This window comes from Hippopotamus amphibius, chromosome 11, assembly GCF_030028045.1.
Source record: "Hippopotamus amphibius kiboko isolate mHipAmp2 chromosome 11, mHipAmp2.hap2, whole genome shotgun sequence".
NCBI lineage: Eukaryota > Metazoa > Chordata > Mammalia > Artiodactyla > Hippopotamidae > Hippopotamus > Hippopotamus amphibius.
In genome coordinates, this window is record NC_080196.1 from 25,392,089 (window position 1) to 25,407,520 (window position 15,432).

General features: G+C 33.7%; 1 protein-coding gene across 1 annotated transcript in view; it reads right to left on the reverse strand.

Annotated features, from left to right (window-relative positions):
• The window catches only part of TSBP1 (testis expressed basic protein 1), a 75,506-nt gene that overhangs the window by 15,365 nt on the left and 44,709 nt on the right, over nt 1-15,432 (reverse strand). Inside the window, exons 16-20 of the mRNA XM_057698177.1 lie at nt 11,038-11,058; nt 10,030-10,047; nt 8,567-8,587; nt 7,840-7,857; nt 4,712-4,732 (exon numbers count right to left, since the gene is read on the reverse strand). Of these exons, the coding sequence (XP_057554160.1) occupies nt 4,712-4,732; nt 7,840-7,857; nt 8,567-8,587; nt 10,030-10,047; nt 11,038-11,058 (99 nt within the window). The remainder of the gene's footprint in view (nt 1-4,711; nt 4,733-7,839; nt 7,858-8,566; nt 8,588-10,029; nt 10,048-11,037; nt 11,059-15,432) is intronic.

Sequence of the window (15,432 nt, forward strand, 5' to 3'; positions counted from 1 at the left end):
GCAGGTGGATTCTTAACCACTGCACCACCAGGGAAGCCCCTATGCCTTTTGTTATATTGAGGTATGTTACTTTTATACCCAGTCTGTCCAGGGTTTTTATCATGAAAGGATGGTGTATTTTGTCAGATGCTTTTCTACATCTATTGAGATGATGATATGATTTTTATCTTTCTATTAAAGTGATGCATTACATTTATTGATTTGCATATGTTGGACCATCCTTGCATCCCAGGGATAAATTCCACTTGGCATGGAGTATAATCATTTTAATGTGTTCTTAAATCCAGTTTTCTAATATTTTTGCATCTGTATTCATCAGATATTGGTGTATAGTTTTCTTTCCTTGTAGTGCTTTTATCTAACTTTGTTATCAGGTATGAGTTTGAAAGTGTTCCCTCCTCTTCAATTTTTTGGAAAATGTTGGTTGAATTTAACAGTGTAGCCATATGGTCCTGGGGTTTTCTGTGTTGGGAGGTTTGATTACTGATTTGATTTGTTTTTACTGGTTATTTAGTCTGTTCAGATTTTCTAGGTATTTTTTGATTTCTTCTAGGTTGTCCAATTTGTCAGCATATAATTGTTCATGGTAATCTCTTATGATCCTATGTATTTCTGTAGTGTCAGTTATAATGTCTCTTCTTTCATTTCTAGTTTTATTCATCTTGTTTTTTTCTTAGTCTAGTTAAAGGGTTGTCAATTTTGTTTATCTTTCCAAAAAACCAGTTCTTAGTTTTGTTGATCCTATTGTTTTTCTGGTCTCTATTTCATTTATTTCTGCTCTGATCTTTATTACTCTCTTTCTTCTGCTAACTGGATTTAATTTGTTCTTTTTCTAGCTCACTGAGGTGTAAAGTTAGGTTATTTGAGATCTTTCTAATTTTTTAATATGAGCATTTATTGCTATAGACTTTCCACTCAGAACTGCTGTTGCTACATCCCATAAATTTAATATGCTGTATTCCCACTTTTGTTTCAAGATAATTTTAAATTTCTCTTTTGATTTCTTCCTTGATCAATTGCTTGTTCAGAAGTGTGTTGTTTAGTTTCCATGTTTAGATTTTCCAGCTTTCCTTTTGTTATTGCTTTCTAGCTTCATACCATTAAGGCCAGAAAAGAGAGTTGGTATGATTTCAGTGTTCTTAAGTTTACTAAGATTTGCTTGTGCCCTACCATATGATCTGTCCTGGAGAAAGTTCCATATGCACTGAAGAAGAATGTGTATTCTGCTGTTGTTGGATGGAATGTTCTATATATGTCTGTTAAGTCCATTTGGTCCAGAGTATAGTTCAATTCCAGTGTTTCTGTGTTGATTTTCTGTCTGGATGATCTATCTATGCTCATAGTAGGATACCAAAGTCCCCTGCTCTTACTGTATTGTTATCTATTTCTCCCTTCAGTTGTTAGTGTAGACTTAATATATTTAAGTGCTCCAGTGTGGGGTGCATATTTATTTACAATGGTTATATTTTCTTGGTGTATTGACCCTTTCTTCATTATATAATGACCTTCTTTATGTCTTATTACTGTTTTGGCTTAACATCTATGTTGTTTGATATAAGTATGGCTACCTTTGCATTTTTTTGTTTCCAATTGCATGAAATACCTTATTCCATCCCTTCACTTTGAGCCTCTGTGTGTTTAGAGCTGAAATAAGTCTCCTGTGGGCAGCATATGGTTGGATATTATTTTTTAATCTATCTAGCTACTCTGTGCCTTTTGATTGGTGAATTTAGAGTGATTATTAATTGATATATAAGGTCATACTACTGCCATCTTATTGTTTGCCTTCTTTTTTGGGGGGTATTTCCACTGTTTCTTTTTCCTACTGTTTCTGACTATCCCTGTAAGGTGGTGGTTTTCCATGGTGATGTGCTCAGATTCCCCTTTAAAACTTTTTTTTGTGACTCTACTCTAGATTTTTGCTTTGTAGTTTCTATGAGGCTTACATAAAACATACCATAGATACAGAAGTCCATTTTTATGCTGATAGCAATTTTTTAAATAAAATTTACTTTTTATTTATTTATTTATTTTTAATTAGTTTTTTTTGGAGTATAGTTGCTTTACAATGTTGTGTTAGTTTCTGCTGTATGGCAAAGTGAATCAGCTATACATATACATATATCCCCTCTTTTTTGGATTTCCTTCCTATTTAGGTCACCATAAAGCACTGAGTAGAGTTCCCTGTGCTATACAGTAGGTTCTCATTAGTTATCTATTTTATATGTAGTATCAATAGTGTGTATATGTCAATCCCAATCTACCAATTCATCCCACCCCCACCCTTCTTCCTTGGTATCCATACCTTTGTTCTCTACATCTGTGTCTCTATTTCTGCTTTTTTAAAAAAATTAATTAATTTATTAATTTATTTTATTGGCTGTGTTGGGTCTTTTTTGCTGTGCATGGGCTTTCTTTTAGTTGCGGTGAGTGGGGGCTACTCTTTGTTGTGGTGCACGGGCTCCACATTGCCATGGCTTCTCTTGTCACAGAGCATGGGCTCTAGGTGCATGGGCTTCAGTAGTTGCAGCACATGGGCTCGATAGTTGTGGCTCATGGGCTCTAAAGCACAGGCTCAATAGCTGTGGCGCATGGGCTTAGTTGCTCTGCGGCATGTGGGATCTTCCTGGAGCAGGGATCAAACCTGTGTCCCCTGTGTTGGCAGGTGGATTCTTAACCACTGCACCACCTAGGAAGCCTCTATTTCTGCTTTGCAAATAAGATCAATACCATTTTTCTAGATTCCACATTTATGCATTAATATACAATATTTGTTTTTCTCTTTCTGACTTATTTCACTTTATATGATAGTTTCTAGGTCCATTCACATCTCTGCAAATGACTCAATTTCATTCTTTTTATGGTTGAGTAATATTCTATTGTATATATGTACCACAGCTGATAGCAACTTATTTTCATTTGCTTAAAAAGGCTCCATCTCTTTACTCTTCCATATATACGGGTGTCCACTGCCTGGTAAGGGGATCTTTAAGTGGGGCACTCTCAGAGGTTTGTGGGTAGACCTCCTGCTGAAATCTCAAAGCTGACAGCAAGAAACATGTTCCTCCAGTGCCCTTTGATATTCTTGTTTGCCTCCTTCCTTTTCTTTTCCTTCCCTCTAGTCAAGGACATCTTCGTTGCTTCCAAGTTTTGGCAATTATAAATGAAGCTGTTATAAACATCTGTGTGCAGGTTTCGGTGTAGACATAAGTTTTCAATTCCTTGAATAAGTACCAAGGAGCATGATTGCCAAATTTTATGATAAGAATATGTTTAGTTTTGTAAGAAACTACCAAATTGCCTTCCAAAATGGCTATATCACTTTGCATTCCCACCAGCAGAGAATGACAATTCCTTGTTGCTCCATATCCTTGTCAGCATTTGGTATTGTCAGTGCTCTGAATTTTGACCATTAGAATAGGTATGCAATGGTATCTAATTTTTATTTTAATTCGCATTCCTTGATGCCATATGATGTTGAATGTCTTTTTTTTTAAATGCTTATTTGCCATCCATATATCTTCTTTGGTGAGGTATCTGTCAAGATCTTTGGCCCATTTTTAAAATTATTTTGTTTTCTTATTGTTGAGCTTTAAAGTTCTTTGTATATTTTGTGTTACAGTCCTTTAGCAGATGTGTCTTTTGCAAATATTTTTTGTCAGTCCATGGCATTTCTTCTAATTCTCTTGACAGTGTCTTTTTCAATATTGTATTGGCCATTCTGGGTCTTTTGCCACTCCATATACATTTTAGAATCAGTTTTTCAGAATTTAAAAAATATCTTGCTGGGATTTTGATTAGAATTGCATTGAATCTATAGATTAATCTAGAAAGAACTGGCATCTTGACTATATCGAGTCTTTCTAGCCATGAACATGAAATATCTTTCCATTTATTTAGTTCTTTGATTTTGTTCATCAGAGTTTTGTAATCTTTGCTTTTTAACTCATGCATTTAGACCAACTTTTTTTAGAAAATGAAAACAAATACTCTTTTTTTAGTTTGCCTGAGTATTATGAAAGGTAAGTCCCAATTCTATTCTTTCAAGGAGGGAGCGTCAGAAAAGGCTTCCAAAGTAGTGCTCCTAACCCTTACTCTCTGAGCAGCAGTGGTGGTTCAGGTTTAGAGATGATAACCTCTGTGAAGGAGGGGACAAAGATCAACTTTTCTTTTTATATTCAACTCTATTTTAGTTAGTTTTTCTTTGTTTACGTTGTGCGCCTGTCCTTCCTTATACTCTCACCTATACTCATATCTTCTTTTATTTTCCATTTTTTATCTCTTAGAATTTTGTTTTGTGACCCTATAGCTTCAGATTAAAATATAAATTTGTTATTGTCTTATATTCATGGTCTTTCTAGTGATCTCATCCCAATATCCCAACATATTTTGCCAGCATTGTTTGCTTTTGTTTCTGTTCTATAATTTAATTCTCTAACCAAATGACTTTTTTTCTCTGTCCTTGACATGTGGTTTCCTGTTTCTGTGGGTCAATTTACAAAACCGCCCCCCAAAACAAAAACCCAACAAAACTGCCCAAATCCCCAAACTATTTGTAACTTAAAGTAATACTAGAAAATGTGGGAGAAAAGTGGTGGTAAATAGTCTCTTGGGGTTCAGGCTGGTAAGATGTTAAAAGTATCAGTGCAAATAAAGGAACCCAGGTATTACAGATGGTCAGAAGAAACTGAGAAAGACAGTTGGAACTTACCGGCTGCTACTGGACCAATTACTAAAAAAGAAAAATAAAACAAATTATTATTTTAAAAAAAGTATGTACTGAATTCCCAATGAAAATGCACTTGGAACATCAGAAAAGGGACTTCTGGGAAACATTACACCCTATATGAAAATTCTATCCCTTATTAATTCAATCTTCACTCCACTTAAGTAACCTAACTTTCTAGGCCATTTTGCAAGGCCTTTTTAATGGGTTATAAATTCACTTTTCTAGTGAAATAATTTTTTTTTTTAAGATTCTTAACCAGGTCAATGATCACAACCTTTCAGGAGACTGCTTACCAGTTCGAGATTACTAATTTAAGTTCCCTCTTCATTTTTCCTGTCTTTCAACATTCTTTTTACCTTTCAAACCTCTAACCAGCATGTCAGCTTTCATCATATTCCTTTTGCAGTACAGAAAGTTTATTTATAATTGTCAATTTAAAAACTTTTATCATCATTTTTCAATTTTTTCTTTCTGATAATCTCTGAGGTTTAATCAAGAATTTTAAATATGATTTAAGAAATAGCATGTGTAAAACATGTAACCATGTAAGACCAGGGTTCTTATTTGCACATCTTTCAGGGGTATAGAATAGGGCAGAGCAAGAATCAGTTATAATGACAAATGAGAAATCCCAAGAGCTTCAGTTCCTGATCTCTTATACTCCTAAATCTTTCATATCTTTAGAGTGGGCAAAATGGAGTTGAGTTTAGCCCCTCCTCCTTTTCTTCTCAATTTTTATGAAGATTTAAAATGTTTATTTAAACTTCGCTCTTTTTATTTTTCTTCCTGTTTCAGTCTCAAACCTCATAATGTGTCTGTTGTATTTTTTCACTTTCCATTATATAACTCTTCTAGATCCATCACTTAGTTTACTTATTCCTTGCCTTACCTTAAAAATATCTGAGCTAAAGTCTTTATTACTTTAGGACATTGTTCTATTAAAAATAAGGCCATATTATGTCTGTTCTCTTCATTCATTGCATCAACAGATTTTTCACTTAACATCAATAATTTTGAGAAATGAAAAATTTAAAATCAAAAGAGATGGAGAAACATGCCACTTAGGTTTTGCATTAACAGAAGTGATTACGATCAAAGCATGGGACTGGAACCCTGTGGGAAGTCAAAGGACATGAGGATTGCCAACCAAACAGCATGTTGGTGGTGTTGGAAAAGGACTCTACTTAACCTAACACAAAATTCAAGCTTCCAAAAATTCAGTTACTAATCATATTCTCTGTAGCGGAAGAGGAAAAAAATTCTTGAGATCACTCTCCCTGCTAAGAAGGAAGCTGCAATGAAACATCATAAATCAAGCCCTCTGCTGTTTTTGTCTAGTAATCTAGGTCTGAAGGGCAAATGTGGAGGCATTAATATACCCACATCTTCATATAAACTTCAGGTAATAGGAATGCTATTACCCACATGCAGTAATTATTATTGTTATGAGAGAAGTTATTAATATTTAGATATTAGTTTACAGTTAATATAAGGTATTAATTTCACACAATTATTATAGATAAGCATTATTTATTAGTTACAAGCTAATAGTATCTGTAGAGACTGTTATTACAATAAGTTAAAGATTTATTCTTTGCTCATAGGTCATTTAGAAAGGAGTTGAAATGCAGTCATTAGAAAAAAATGACTGGCTTTGTATGTGGAGGGAATATGAAAAGCTGCTGAAAAATAGGCAGCTGGTGAATTTATGCAGAAAATCTCATCCAAGTCAAAGTCGTACCTCCATCTAGTGTATTGAATAATATTAATGTTATTACTCTTGAAAGTAGTAAAAATGGACATTTTGTCATCTGATAAAAATACCCATCTGTCTCACAACACTTAGAGAGCACTTAGCTAATAATGCCAACCTAGACGACGCTCTATGTGACTGCCAAATAAAAAACTAAATTGCTAGAGGTAATTCAGAATCCTGTGTCAAAATCATAAAAATAGATCTCTCTGGGGGTGTTACTTTGAAAGAATAACATGGTCTCTCTGACTAAAAGAGTTAGGTTATTATCATATAGTAACTGGAACATGAAAATTTCAAGTCTATTTTAGGAGACATAGGTAAAGATGGGGAAAGTGTGTATATATGCACGTTTCTTAGGAAACTGGGAAAAAAGAATTTCATGTTCATTGGTAATTTTTGAAAAAGTGTTTCTCTTGAAAGTCCTCCATGGAAAAGTGTGTTAAAGTAGACCCTTGAGGCATAGTAGGAGAAAGGTTAGCAGATGCCACATTTGAACTTAGCTCTTATAATTTTCCTGCCCTCTCTCTTTTGGCAGAGAGACCTGATTTCCTGCTCTCCCTCTCTCTTCACCATCAGATTTCCCTCACGGCTTGATTTGTGTCACCAGCACTTGTTTCCCCCATCTATTTTTTTTTTCTCTCAGTAGGGGTTTATGCTTTCCACTAATTTATAAGTAAATTAGTTGCACAAGTAATGTGGAATAAGGAGAATGAGGACATCAGATTTGCAAGGAAATGATTAAGGACAATACCAAATAAAGATAATACAAATTAAATTTTAAGAGTAATTAAATAATTTGCCCACAGCCACATGTCTGGTGTTTTAGCTGAGATTTGAACCCAGGTCTGTCTGATTCCTTTCTTAACCACTGCAATAGATTACCTTTCCATTTTTTAAAACCAATTAACATCATGAAAATAGTTTTATTCCATATTTAGAATCATTCCTTAGAGCATATACATGGAAATGGAATTATGAGTTTAAAGGATATTCTATTTTATGTACCTCACAACATACTGCACATTTACTTTCTTTTGAAAGGGTTATACTAATTTAAATGGGATCAGTGATGTATCAGTGTATAATTTTTACCAAAGCATTGCTGACATTGCTTATTATATTTAAATTTTTCTCTTCATTGGGTGAAAAATACTACCTCAGGGTCTTAATTTTCCCTCCTTTATTTTTTTACCAGTCATTGGGCATACTATAGTTTTGAAATTTATCAGTAACTTAAGGGTACTAGATAATGGAGAGGCAAAGGGGGTTGGAAAATGTGAGTATGAAATTCTTTACTTGAGGACAAATTTTTAAAAAGACATTGGAATCAAAAAATAGATGAATAATAACTTACCAATAGGTACTGGAGTAACTGGCAGAACAACATGAAACAAAAATGTATTAGCAGAATTTTAGGATCAAGAATGTAGTTTCTTTCCTTGCTCTTTCTAAGGCAACAGAGAGATGTTTGGAAGACACTAAACCTCCCCCAGAAAGAAATCCATAGTGGAATAAGAGAAATTAGCATTTCTTTTGTGGTAAAGGAATAGTCCTAGTCTGATACAACTGGCTTCAGTGTATTTCAATATAGTAGAAAGGCAGAATGGGCTAATACATGTATGCTTGTGTCATTTTCTTTCTCATCTAGTATAGAGGATATACAGAGAATTTTCCAAAAATTTGAATGCTAATTGCAATTATTCTTTTCTTTTCCCACACCTAAATCGTACTGATTTTTCCTCTATTCCTTATTGTTATCTCCATGTTTTTATATCCCACCCTCTATCTTTCATTTTTGCAGTATGGAAAGTTTTATTTGTTATTAAAAGCTGTTTGAGTCTTTTTTTTTTAGAAAACAAAATGTTTTTGATACTTAGTCCCTTAGTCAAATATTTATTCTTTTATTTTTGAGAAATTAATAACACCAGCTTGCCAAATAAAAGGGAGGTTGCCAAGTAAAAGGGAGAGGGAATATTTATAAATAGAATCATTAAATGCAACTGGTCAGATTTGGAGAAAAAAAAAAATCTCAGTTTGGGATCCCAATTTACCCCAGATTTATAAAAAGAAAAAAAACTTACTGATAGGTACTGCTACATTTGCTAAAATCCAAACACAAATTATTAGTATGGGTTGACGTTGATAACAGAATTGTCACTAATAATATTGAATAGAATTCTTACTGATATTGTTTCCAGACAAGAATTTCTGGAATGAAAAGGGAAGAGCAAGCTCCAAACCTTTTACATGAGTTACTTTAGTCTCTCTTTTACAGCAACACAGTCGTTTTTGAAAGGGTGTGGAGGGGTAAGTTATTTTCTATTTCTCTTGGAAATTAAAATACCCCAGAGCTGGAAAAAGCTCATTTCCTTTAAATTTTGCTTCCATTTTCATTCTATTCCCTTCTCTCATTGCTTGCTTTTTCATGAGTTTTCCCACTTTTCTCTGTCATTTCTGTCATATTATTTAGTTGAAAACATATTCTTTTCTTAAAAAGTCAATAGAGCTAATTCCAAGATTTTCATGGCATTCTTAATTATTTCTACTTATCAGTTTCATTTTCCACATATTATTCAGTAATCCAAGCAGGAAGAAGTTGGTCTATGTGCATGCAAAGGTTAATTAACATAAGCAGTTCCAACTGTCAGAAATAAAGATAGACTTTGCTTTTCCTGCCTCCGTCCTCAGGCAATAATATATGATCTCTATCATGTCCTTGTTATGTCTTAAGTATACAAAGTCTAGTTTGTTTTTAGTAGGACATTTGAATCATGTTTATTTTTTTCACTATCTGTATAACCTATAGTTAGTGCATAACAAATATCAAACAGAAAGGGAATTTCTTAGAATTGTAGGTGTCATTAATGTGGATATAGAGAACATGGCTCTCATTGATGCTGTTCAGTGAATAAAGATGGAAATATATTCTATTTCTAATAATACTAAAACATATTTGTCAGATGCAACAGCTCCATTTCTAGAAGTGAGAGGAATAAACTATATTTTCTTTCTATTTTCCTCAACTTCTCTGGATAAGAACATGTCAAGAATGTTCAAATTTGCATATAAACTTTGGGAGGGCAGTATCGCCTTCTGTTTTGGTCCCTGCTGTATTCCCAGTGCCTGGCACATGGTAGGACCTCAATAACATATATTTTTTGAATGAGTAAGATCTCAATGAATTTAACTTTACCAATACAGTTTTATTTCTGTTATCTTCTACTTTTAAAATTTCCTTCCAAAAGGACTTATAAACTCTAAAAATAAAAATATTAACAGCTAACATTTTTTCCATAGGTGAAAATTTATAAAAAAATATTCAAAAACATTATTTCTAATTCCAGGTCACCTTTAACCAGTTCATTATTTAATTTTCCATCTGTGGTTTTTCACTTTCAAAATATTCATCAGTGACTTGAGAAGAAGTTAATCAGTATAAATAGAGAAATTGAAAAACTTGAATGTCAAGGTCTTACATGTTCAGAAAAGGATATAATCAATATAGGAACCAACTGCAGAATTGATGAATAGATATAAAACTTACTTGGTTCTTCTTGCCTTACTGTGAAAAAAAAGTAATTAAATGAGTGAGAGGTGAAGAACAGAGTTACTTTTCAAACTCTTTATGCTCGAAGTTTTAAAAGACAGGACTTTGAGAGACCACCAAACTCTCTATTTAGAATCAGTTAAATATAGTAGGAGAATACATGTCTTCAGATTATTCTGCGCAAGTCCCTTTTAATTTGGGTGCCTTTTTGGAAGGAAAGGATAAGGTGGGAATCTTTGGAAGATGCTGTTTCTTCCTTCTGATTTCTCTCTGCTAAATCAGACTTTCAGAAATCATCGACTGGTAAGATTTTTATGTCACCCTTTATTGCTTTATTATTATTCCTCTTTTTTCCATCACTTCTTTGGAATGATTGTATTGATTTATCATGATCATTACTGTAACTGTTCTTTGCTAATTACTGTTTTTTAGATTAATTTTAGAAAAGTTTCTCTTTTCCCCATAAGCATAAATATCTTAGAGCTGGTGACCATACTTCTCACCATTTGAATAGGATGGAGGCACTGCTTGATTTTAGATTCAGGTAAGTAAACCTGAATTTGAATCCTAGCCTCTGCTGCTCATAATTGTAGGATCATGGACAAGTTACCTAGTCTCACTATTTCCTTCTTTTTATAATAGGAATAGCAATATTTATCTGATATAATGTATATGCATATATAAATCCCTGAGTACAGTGCCTGGTGCATTGTAAGTACTTAATAAATATTATTTATTATTATAGTACCACATTAAGTACCAATTAGTTTCAATTATAGCCTCCAAATGGATGTTAATAGTTGAAAATGGAGCAAGCTACTGAAAATAAGGATAGGGAAACAAGAAGCTAGAAGGAGAGAAATGCTAGAAAAAAATAAACCATGGAGTCAAAAGTATAAATCTTAAGCTTTGGTACATTCACACTAAAGACAGGGTACAAAAGGGCCTCTACATACCATAAAAAACCAATGATAACAATAGAATTGAGAGAAACATGGGACTTACCTTTAGATTTCTCAGGTCTTGCTTTAAAAAGGCAAATGAACAAATTAGTGTGGTTGTCTGATGAAACAGACACATTTTCACTGGTGTCATTTCTAGGGTGAACATCATGGACTGAATGGTAGTGAAAGGAAGCGAGATTCAGCAAGGACCACTCTGCCTTGGAAATGTTATGGAAGAAATGGTCCACAGCTAGTGACGGAGCTCACTTTTTCTTTTCCCATCTAGGTCTCTGATTGTTTGAAATCAGGAAATGTGTCTCATCCCCACCTATTTCAGTTGAGCTACTTTCTTGGTCTTCCTTTGCTATTTTTCTCTCCCAGTCAGCACCCATATTCTTGAACTCTGTAATCCTCCCCACTGTTCCTCACTTGATTTGCACAGATTGTTGCTCCCTTCTTTGAGAGTAAGTTCTGTGTTCTCTTCATCAGTCCCTACGTTTAGCATGGTCTCTGAAGGAGCAGACACTTAACAAATGCTTGCTGAATCAATGAAAAAATTCTCCCTACTACAGTCAGAATCTGAATACTTCTCCTTCCATCTGTTCTCCTGATGCACCCATTAGTCAGGAAGATTTGGTGTCTTACAAGTGAAGTAAGTATCAGGCATATGAAGACAGGGAGTGAGCCATGCCACACAATGCATGAAGGTAAACAGAAGAGATTGGTGGGGTATTAGTGATCATATGGCATTTTGTGCCTAAGTTTTGGCAGAATTTTAGCTGTAAGATTTTGAAAACTTGATGAGTCTAGAAATAACAATTTCAAAGTTATAAGGAGTTTTCTATTTGCAAGGAGTGAAATAATTAATACACTTTCGGGGAAGCTTGTTCTTTTGTTCTAGGAAATCACTGAAAGGGGCCAGGTATGAAAAAGAAAAGCAGAGATCATGTGAAAAAATAAGATTTGAAAAGGGGATAGTTTTTATCCTATGACTCCTAGTAACCAAACTCTTTTATGTAAAAATAAAACTATACAGAAAAAACTATTGTTTTCTAAGTATGCACTTGAAATGCACTAATGTTGAAAACTGTTCCTTGAGTGTGTAAGTGTATGTGTGTAAATGTGTTCTTGTTCACAGATGACTAGGCAGCAATTTTATTAAAATATGTTATGAAACAACTCAAGCTACGCTACTTTTAAAAAATTAATTTTATTAGAGTTGATTTATAATGTATTAATTTCTGCTTTACAGCACAGTGATTTAGAGATACATACACACACACATTCTTTTTAATATTCTTTTCCATTATGATTTATAACAGGATATTAAATATAGTTCCCTGTGCTAATACCTAGGACCTTGTTGTTTATCCATTCTGTATATAACAGTTTGCATCTGCTAGTCTCAAACTCCCAAGCTGTGCTATTTTGGGGCTCAGGTAACAAGTATCCATTTGGAGAAGGAAATCCTCATTCTTTATGGAACCCAGCATCACAAGGCACCTTGAGGATCAGTGGCTTTTTCAGCCGCAGATGGCAGTGCCTTTGACAAAGAAAGGCATTAGTAAGGGGGGGGGGGGCTTCTTCAAATAGCCTCATGGGCAGTGGATAAAATAAAGGAAACCAGAAAAGATTTGTTCCTAGAAGATTTCGGTGAAGATGTGTAGTCGCTCCTTTAGAGATTCCAAGAGCTTGAAAGGATAGGTTGCATTAAAAAGGGGACTGAATCTTTTGCAGGTGGGCACACTGGTAATCTACAGATAAATTTGCCACGATTATCTGCCTCCTTAGGGCTTCACAGTATATTTGTTTAATTTGCTTTCTTTTTAAAATATTTTATTTATTTATTTGGTTGTGCCAGGTCTTAGTTGCGGCAGGTGGGCTCCTTAGTTGTGGCTTGCCAGCTCCTTAGTTGTGGTATATGAACTCTTAGTTGCGGCATGCATATGAGATCTAGTTCTCTGACGAGGGATTGAATCCAGGCCCCCTGCATTGGGAATGTGGGGTCTTAACCACTGTGTCACCAGGGAAGTCCTTATTTGCTTTCTTTTAATTTTGAGATATTTTTTAAAATATTAAAATCATAATATATCAGGAATCAATAGTCATACTACCTATAATGTAACATTTGTCATATTCGTTCCCAATTTTTCTTCTATGGAAAAAATGTTACAGAAATGGCTACAATCCATTTAAATCACCAATCCCAGATTCACTCCTTCCCTCTGCTCTTTGGAGGCAACCACTCTTATGAATTCAGTATGTATCCAATGACTTTAAAAAGTACTTTTATATATATGTGGATACTTAAGCAATATGATGTATTTAAATATTTTTTTTGCCTTAATTAGCATGTGTCATCTTTTGGTATCATTTTATATCTGCAAATACCATTTTGCCTATTTCTTTTAACACTATGGTTTGACACCTTTCCTTGATTATTCACACAGACACATATAGTTAGTTAATTCATTTAAAACGGCTGTATAGTATTCTCTTTTATGGGTTACAATATATTAATTTATTTCAAATATTTTATTATTAAAGATGTCACAACAAACATCTGTGCATATGTCTTCTTATGTACATATGTGAGACTTTTTTTCTAGTATTTACACCTAGAAGTAGAATTCATAGGGTATATGCATATTTAGTTTAGATACTGACAAATTGCTTTTCAGAGAATGAGAGTTCCCACTTTACCACACATCCCAGTGAATATTTGATCTTGTCAGGCTGTATGTCAAACATACAGTATTTCTGTTGCTTTGACTTATTTCACTTATCATAATGTCCTCAAGGTCCATCCATGTTTTTGTAAAAGGCAGGACTTCCTTCTTTTTTATGGCTGAAAAATATTCCAGTGTGTGTGTGTGTGTGTGTGTGTGTATGTGTATCTCACATTCTTTTTCTGTTCTTAGGATACTTAGGTTGTTTCCATATCTTGGCTGTTGTAAATAATTCTAAGATGAACATCAGGGTGCAGATAACCCTTTAGGATAGTGATTTTATTTCCTTCAGATATATATACTCTGAAGTGAGTTGCTGAATCACATGGTAGTTCTGTTTTTAATTTTTTGAGGAACTTTGACTCTGTTTTCCATAATGGCTGTATTAATTTTCATTCCCACCAATAGTGCACTAGGGTTCCCTTTTCTCCGCAGCCTCGTCAGCACTTGTTGTCTGTTGTCTTTTTGATAATAACAAGTTAGTAGGTGTGAGGTTATGTCTCATTGTGGTTTTGATTTGCATTTCCGTGATGGTTAGTGACACTGAGTGCCTTTTCACGTACCTGTTGGCCATTTGTATATCTTATTTGGAAAAATGTATACATATTCAGTTCTGCTTCACATTTTTAAATTGGATATTTTGCTATTGAGTTATATGAGTTCCATATTTATTTTGGATATTAACTTCTTAGCAGATAGATAGTTTGCAAATATATTCTCTCATCCCATAGGCTCCCCCCTTTTTTGCTGATGGTTTCTTTTGCTGTGCAAAGGTTTATTTTATTTTATTTTTTAAATTTTTTAAGCTCTTTATTGGAATATAATTACTTTACACTCTTGTACCAGCTTTTAAGGTACACCAAACTGAATCAGCTTGTGCAGAGGTTTTTAGTTTGATGTACTCCCAGTTTATTTTTGCTTTTGTTGCTTATTCTTCTTTGGGCAGAAGCTTTTTAGTCTGATATAGTCCTACTTGTTTATTCTGTCCAATGTCAAGGAGATTTTCCTTGTGTATTATTCTAGGAATTTTACAGTTTCAGTTCTTATATTTAAGTCTTTAATCCATTTTGAGTTAATTTTTGTGAGTGGTATAAGATAGGAATCTAATTTCATTCATCGGAATTTTGCCTGGGATTGTTGTGAATCTGTGGATGGCTTTGGAAAGGGAAGAAACGCTATTTTCTTTCTCTTTTACAATCTTGGACTCAATGTTTTGTTCATTTGTTTTATTCATTTGTTTTATTCACTAATGATTTCTATTAAAATCATCTACTATGGTAAGCATCTAAGTATGATAGTATTTTGACTTTTATCTTAAGTATTTTGATATGTAATGCTTTTGTTCTCATTTTTTTCTATATATTCTGTAATTTCACAATTTCCTTTGTAACCTGTGGATTATTTTAAAGTATACTTTTTAGTTTCCAAATATGTACATTTAAATTTTTTTCTGCTGATTTCTCATCTTATTGCCTTTTGCTCAGAAAGGGTGCTTTATATTATGTCAGAAATTTATTTTGGAATTAGTCGAGACTCTCCCTAGTTGAGTGAATTGATAGTCAAATTAGTAAAATTTTCAGCTGTGCTGGTTGGATGGAGGTTTCTAGGTACATCTATTAGATCAAACTTTAAAAAACTGTGTCAGCCAAAGCTTCTCTACCCTTAATCATTTTTGTCTTTTTGTCTATTTTCTGAGATGTTATAAAAATATCCTAATTTAATTATAA